Consider the following 7869-nt stretch of genomic DNA (forward strand, 5'->3'; position numbering starts at 1 on the left):
AAAACATATACTTTGGTTACTTTATAATTTTTGACCAGAAACAGTTTCTGGAACTTTTTAATACACTAAGAACCAAAATATATACAAGTTTTATCTCACCTGTAAGTATCAAATGTGAATATATCTTGTAAATTTTTGAGAACTGGTATATCCAATGTGTGTATTTTGTTATAAAAGTAGGCATACTGTCTTGCAATATTTCTATACAGGCTCAAAGAAGTCTCCAATGCAGGTGAAGGCTGGAAAATGTTATGAATTTTAATAACATTTACTTAAATGGTAATAGCATTGTTAGACATAAATAATTCAATTGTATAATAATTGATTCCAAAGTGTCTTAGAACAGCTCACAAAAAATGTAACCATGTTTTCTTTTGTTATCTCAAATCAGTTTAGGCCTTATTACAATACCTTTTTAACAAAACAAAAAAATAACTCTAATTATAATGGTTACTAGAATTACCATTTTAATGATATAGATTGGATTTAGAAAAGAATTAATTATTTTTATATTTTTTCACTCATCCTTTTCATATAAACAGTAAAATCAATTGATTATCAATATTTTTTTAGGTATTTAAATAAATTTTTACATTATGATCAATAAATAATTACCCGAAGTTCTTGTAGTTCATCAGATGTAAAATAAAGAACTGTAGAGTACGATTCTGGTAGGACATCAATATATGGCTTCCAAAAGGAATCTGAAAGATAGGAAATATGTATGATTTTAATAAAATTCCTGTCAAAACTTCTTAGAATAAAATAATCATATAATATTATATACTCAGAGACACAATTATCCGCCCACTTTACTATACTCTCTCTCTCTCTGAGTATATATTGTATAGTATGCCCTAAAATTCTAGCCTGCTCTGAAGTTGCAACACACCTATGTACTCCGTATGTTCATAGTGGACTAAAGTTTGGCTCATACCAAGATACAGATACATTTTAGTACTACCATGCATAAAGAGACTCTTTTTAGGATACCTTTATTTTTCACTTAAGGTACAATGATTCTCTATAAGATTCTAAATGACCCACCAACATTTTAAGCAAATGCAAAACGACCTTAAGTGCAAAACCATGGTCAATAGCAAAAATATACACAGTATGCAGCTAGGGGTTTGTCACATTTTGCCAGTCACTGCTAAACTTAATTAAACTTAACCCATACACCATAAAGCACAATGACTCTTTGAACTTAGACATTTGGTGTCAGTAAAATTCAGTTACCCGTATCAGTTGTTATCAACCCATATTTGGCTCACTGCTGAGTTTGAGTCTCCTCTCAGAATGAGAGGGGTTAGGCCAATAGTCCACCACGCTGGCCCAATGCGGAATGGCAGACATCACACTCAGAGAATTAAGGAAATTCTCTGGTATGCAGGTTTCCTCACAATGTTTTCCTTCACCATACAATTAAATATCACATTGAGACATGTGATATTTAATTTTCTGTATGCAATAAATACACAGGCAACCATTACCTTACAGATACAACTATGCTGCTTGACGCCAAAATTGAGCATGGATACATTCCCAGCTGAACTTAAAATCTCTATGAATTGATAGATAAAAAGGTGTTTCTACTAACAAAAAATGCATCTTTCTTACCTGATCTACTTTTTTCCAATAATAAAAATAAAGCTAACGTTATATTTGGCATGTTCTGCAGCAGAGGATCTACATCAATAAAGGGCCCCAGGTCAGACTCTGCTGCATTCTTCTCGGTCATCATCACCTTAGTAGGTACAGTAAGTAATAGTGAGCCTTCTGCAAAATCTTTGGTAGCTTTCAGTCCAAGTTCATAGCCATCAAATTCACTGATCTCCACACCTGAAATTAAATATGTCATTGGTTGTTTAATCATCAGCTCAGCTCACTGTTGAGCATGGGTCTCCTCTCACAATGAGCGAGGTTAGGCTAATAGTCTGCCACACCAGTCTAATGCACATTGGAATATTGGTCATATTTAAACGATATGGCAAGTATGTCTGTTTGAAAGTATGTCTGGCCTGTTTCAATATAACTACAGAACCACTCTCAAAGACCCCAATATGTTATAGAAGAGATGAATAGGGCTATGGAGCAGAAAATAGGTGACTTTTGTTAGATAAATTCATAGTTCCTGTCAGTTTTGTGAAAACGAAATTTCAGTTAAGTAACGGAGTTAAGTCAGCTTAAGCACCAATTCCAGCAAAGAAGGGATTGGTAAAGGAAATCCCTTTCATATAAAAGAAGGTTACTTAGCAAAACATAATTTTTCACCTTCAAATTTTGCGCCGTGCTCTTGCAACCAGTTGACATACTGTTCTAAATTTAATTTCCTATGACTTTGTGCAACTTTCGTCGTACAAGTCTCAATGTTAACTATTTCTTTGATAATCGCTTCTATTTGTAAATGATGCTCCCAACTTTTAGAGACTGTACTATACTGTGTAGCTTGGAATATAGTGGTTAATTTGAGCAGTTTATCCACCAATATCGATAGTTCTCTCCTTTTCTGCTGGACAAATTTGTTACCCTCCTTTGAGTTTCGCTTTTTAGAGTTCTGCTTGGGTGGCACTTTCCGACCCATCGTTGAGGTTCACAGGTATGCACAGTTTATTCTTAAACAATTGGCTAGCACTTCTATAAAAATAACTGAATAAATCTTAATCTAAAACGTGGGAAAACTAATAAAAAACTAAAAATAGTAAATGTTTCTGAAAGTTGAAACTGAAAGACAGTCACTTTGCACTGACAGATTGACAATGACATTGACAGATGACAAGTAATGAGCAGCTATGAGGTCTTGGTTCTTTTGCCATTAAAATGAAAATATATTCAATGTACTCTATGGTTAGAATCAATGAACCTCTACATATTGACGCCGTTCTCCGGATTTGAGCTGTGCGCGAAGAACAATAATTGTATCTCTCGATGAGCCCGCGTAGCCACCGAGGTCTCACCTGCCCTTCGGATTCTAGTCGGATGTCCCGCCACTACGCCGTTAATGAGATCCTGAGAAAAAAACCATCCGCTCATCAGTGCTAATGTTCTCTCCGCTGGAGAATCAGCAGTGCGCTGGTGTGGGATGCCACGTGTACCGAGACGTTAGCGACATGTTACTTGGACATGAAGTCGACCAGCACTCGTGCTGGGGCGCATACACGAGAGCGTTAGATGGTACCTTCTAAACTTCTAAAATACATTTTTCTCGCTTCAGGGAGGCAACAACAGGCCACCCTTAGGCAGGCAGCTTTCTTCCGCAACGATTTTTAATAGCAATTCAGCGCGGGTATATTACCAGCATGATGATGGAATTTCTTAAAGGAGCTATTAATTTTATTTCTTCCATTATTTTTAAAAGATAATTATACGAACCTGTGGTACCTTTATCTGACGATCAAATAACTCTTTTTGTTTGTTTGTTTGTTTGTTTTTTGCAAGAATGTCATGATTTATCTACTTCAGGACATTTCGGTATTAGAAAAACATTATTCAAAATTAAGCAGAATTACTACTGGCCTAGCATGTTGAGAGATGTAAAGGATTATGTTAATAATTGCAAAACATGTGCTAAGGTAAAAGTATCTCAGCAACCTTCTTTTGGAAAAATGGGACAGCATAGAGAGGTATCAGGTCCATGGGAAGTGGTAAGCTTAGATTTGATGGGTCCGTTCCCAAAGAGTAGAAAGTGCAACACTATGGTTATTGGTTCTGACATGTTGGTTTAGCAAATTTACCCTACTATTCCCTTTACGCACAGGAAAAGCAGATAAAATATGCGAGATTATAGAAAGTCAGTTCCTATTATTTGGTTCTCCGTCAGCTATAATCTGCGATAATGGTAGGCAGTTTCTGTCTGAAGACTTTAAAAATGTTGCCAACAAATTTAATGTGAAAATTTGGTACACACCAAATTACCACCCACAAAGTAATCCGACAGAACGGGTAAATAGAGTCATAGGGACCATGATCAGATCATATATTCAGTCAGGAAAACATAATAATTGGGACATCTACCTCAATGATATAGGTCATGCTATACGTACAGCGGTTCATGAAGGCACGGGCTACACACCATCTTATTTATTTTTTGGTCGGGAAACAAACGTACCTCCAGTAAATCAGTTTGAATATTTAAAGGACATTAAGGAAATTTTGCCATTACCAGACCAACAATCATTCATCAATAATTTAAAATTGCGTGGCCAAATTAATGAAAACGTTAAAATTAAGTTACGGCAAACACACGACAACAGTAAAATAATCTATGATCGTAAACATAGACAAGCACATTTTAAAGAAGGAGATATAGTATGGAAGAGGACCAAATACTTATCAAAAGCTTCAAATAAATTTATGTCTAAATTAGCACCCAAATTTGAAAAGGCTGTAATCACAAAGAAAATTTCGGAAAATATTTTTAAATTAAACAACGCTTTTGGTAAAGATATAGGTCTCTGGCACGCAAAGGACTTAAAAGCATACTAAACTGAATGCAAAAAAAAAAAAAATATATATATATAAATATATATAACTTGCAATTTTTTTTTTTTGTGTGGGTAGGGGTATTTGATATGAATAGCAGCTCAATGAGTAGGAATATTTCAAATACGAAGAACATTTCCACATAGCTTAGTAAAGACTGCACAGCAATGTGGGTAAACTGTCGGACCTAAATTAATATGGTCGTGAGTTCGAACCCTAGCCAAAATGTCAAAATGTCTTTTTTAATTTATAGGGAATATGTATGACGTGTATTAGTTATTTGCAATTAATTAAAATTATTGTATTATTGTATCGGCCATTTTGTGGAGAGATTGAGTTGAGGTCAGACGGTTGCATTGTGTAAGGCGTGGTCGCTTCAAAGCTACTACTGTGTACAGACATTTGTGAATAATTACTGTCAGTGATTTAGTTTTGCTTTAATTGTCTAAAGTATATTTTGGATGTGTTGAGAAGGGTAAGTGTTAGACTAATATAAAACTCGCGCATTACTTAATACGTAGGTAACGATTAGATTAAACATGATGTTGTTTCTATTGTTCTTAGCCTCTTGAAACGCCTTCTCAGCACGAGGGAACTGTATCACATTGTATTCACAAACCGGATCCCTGAGGGTCAGCTCCGAGCTAGCACTATTGAAAGGCTTGGTAGGGTGCCTGCAGAACAACTAAACGCAAACCCTCCTGGCGTCCAACATTAGTTCAATACCCGTAACATATGGCGCCCAACGGAAAATAATTATGAAAATAGTAATTAAAGTGTCTAGTTAAAAAAATATAATATTAAAAGAACTGTGTAAGAACGAACATTACATTCTTGAATTGTAGAAACGATTCTACACTATACCTACCCGCCTATCTAAAGTGCTGAACGTTTTACTTTTGGACGGAGAACTTTGTATTTACTTACTTATGTTTTACGTACTATAACTTAGATGTTCTAAAGCTGTAACTAATATAATAACTTGATATAAGATTCTTAAAGATTGTGTGATTTGCAGTGTAGGTATAAAGAAGGTATCAACCTAGTGCATGTGTTATTGAAGTTTGATACTAATAGGTTTAATTCAGATTAGGGAGCATTACTTGAATTGATATTATATTTTTGCATGAACTATTTTAATTAATTGAAAATAATATTTACTGATAAAAAATTGTATTGTTGTGTTTCAATAAGTTTTGTGTGTTACATTTACTAATATTATGTCAATTTATTATGTTGAAATAGTGCCTAGATTCAAGATATTTTGTCAATAATTAATTAATACCTAATAATACTTTGTTAGGTATATAATTGAGAATTTATTTATTTCTGGATTGCTATTAATTTTAATTAAATATTTATGTGTTTTTATCTCTGTTGTTGTTGTTGTAGTTGTTGTTGTAGTTGTTGTTGTTGTTGTAGTTGTTGTTGTTGTTGTTATTTATTTGATATTACATCTTTATCTTTTCTTTAAAGAGAGAAGTTTATAAGATAATTTATAATATTATTTCATTGATGGGTAAATATGATTTTAAATGAAATGTTTTTTTTTTCCTTGTTATTTCGTTCTAGTTGATCATATATAGTCCTCTTTATCTTGTCTTTAAGGATAAATGTTTTAAAAGATATCTTTTTTATAATTATTTTGTATAATTCATTCATTCATTAATAATGACGATTGATTGGTTTTGTATTAAAGATTAATTTCAGCAATATTATAATACTTTTTATCAATCTGTTAATCTATATATGTATAGATATATATCAGATATTTAATTTTATATGTTAGTGAAAATTTTATACGAAATATTTGTTCATATTCTGGCAACTCTTTACATTTTTTTTCACATTACAGGTATGTTATTTACTGTTCTAATAAGTAATTGATTTAAATATTATTAATAAATTATTCTTTTATAAATAAATTAAATTAATAAGTCAATTATTAATATAATAGTTGTAAAATAATATTTTTGTTGGATCAATATTGTTATCGATATTTATAAAAATGGAGGTCAACTTTTTATTGAAAGATGAGTTGGAGTTCGAACTTGCGTCTCGCGGAGTATATATTAAAACTTTTGTATCAGTCATGAAAAAAATGCTTAAGGAGCTAATGAATTCAGAAGAAAAAGGCGACTATTCATATCAGATTAAAGCCCCAAAACAAAGCTTCGAGTGTCCTGCTCAGGAGTTAGAGGTGTGTAAATCAAAGGTGGCGATTCTATCAAGTTATATTTCAGAAATTTCAGAAAAACCAGACAGAAATTTATTTAGACGATTAGTGTCTAGGCTTTACCATGTTAAAAACAGGGTAGATTTCATAGTTCCTAAATCAGATGATGAAACCGAGGTAAGAGAAAATTTAAGAATTAAGATAGATAATTTATTAGCACAATTAGAAGAACAGGATGATAAAGAAGAGGAAGAAAACCTAACATTTAAAGATAAACAGATTTTACAAGAAACATTAGGTACGGTAGGGGAAAGAATAATAAAAAAACTAGAAAAACGATCTCAATCTAGGGAACACTTAGACATCAGCAACCAAGAAGATGATTGTGATAGGTCAGTGAATTTTAAAGACAAGCTTGAGTCTCGTAAGGCTAGTGGTAAAATAATTTCTTCATCATCAGTAATTGAAGATGAGAGTCACATGCAAAAACGTAAACTAGTGCCTATTATACAGTGGGGTGTAAAATTTTCCGGAAACAATAAGGTCAGTGTAAATGCGTTTATCGAAAGAGTAAATGAGCTCAAAGAAGCAAGAAATGCTTCAGATAGGGATCTTTGGAGATATGCAATAGACTTTTTTGAAGGAGACGCTTTAATCTGGTACAGAGCGAATAGAGAAAATATATTAACTTGGAATGAATTAACACTTTTACTGAAACGAGCTTTTCAACCACCTTGTTACCAAGAGGAATTACTAGACGAAATTAGATCTAGAACTCAGGGAAGAAATGAATCAGTTATAATATACATGTCAATAATGCAAAACATGTTCAATAGGTTACCAGAAAAAATCTCAGAACATAATAAGATTACAATTATCTTGAAAAACATTCAGCCTTACTTCCAACGCGCGGTGTGTAGGGACCGGTTCGCTTCTATACCGGATTTGATAAATGTACTCAGGGTGGTGGAAAGATCAAAAATAAATTGTGAACAATTTCGGGAACCAGGAACCAACAAAAACTTATTAGAACCAGACTTAGCCTATAAAACGGAGGAAGTTAGAGTGCCAGATAACCAAATTCTCGAAATAAACGACAATTCATTAGGAATAAATAAGAAACGTTGCTGGAATTGTAGGCAAAATGGACATTTATTTCGGTCATGTACCATTCCAAAGCAACGTCTATTTTGTTATAGGTGCGGTAGATT

General features: G+C 33.1%; 1 protein-coding gene across 1 annotated transcript in view; it reads right to left on the reverse strand.

The window, feature by feature from the left end:
* Nucleotides 1-2755, reverse strand: part of LOC112052358 (actin-histidine N-methyltransferase) — a 28275-nt gene extending 25520 nt beyond the window's left edge. Inside the window, exons 1-4 of the mRNA XM_024091398.2 lie at nt 2275-2755; nt 1621-1842; nt 616-704; nt 100-239 (exon numbers count right to left, since the gene is read on the reverse strand). Of these exons, the coding sequence (XP_023947166.2) occupies nt 100-239; nt 616-704; nt 1621-1842; nt 2275-2584 (761 nt within the window). The 5' untranslated portion in view covers nt 2585-2755. The remainder of the gene's footprint in view (nt 1-99; nt 240-615; nt 705-1620; nt 1843-2274) is intronic.
* Nucleotides 2756-7869: the final 5114 nt, after the last annotated feature.

The sequence above is a fragment of the Bicyclus anynana genome, chromosome 16, assembly GCF_947172395.1.
Source record: "Bicyclus anynana chromosome 16, ilBicAnyn1.1, whole genome shotgun sequence".
NCBI classification, from domain to species: Eukaryota; Metazoa; Arthropoda; class Insecta; order Lepidoptera; family Nymphalidae; genus Bicyclus; species Bicyclus anynana.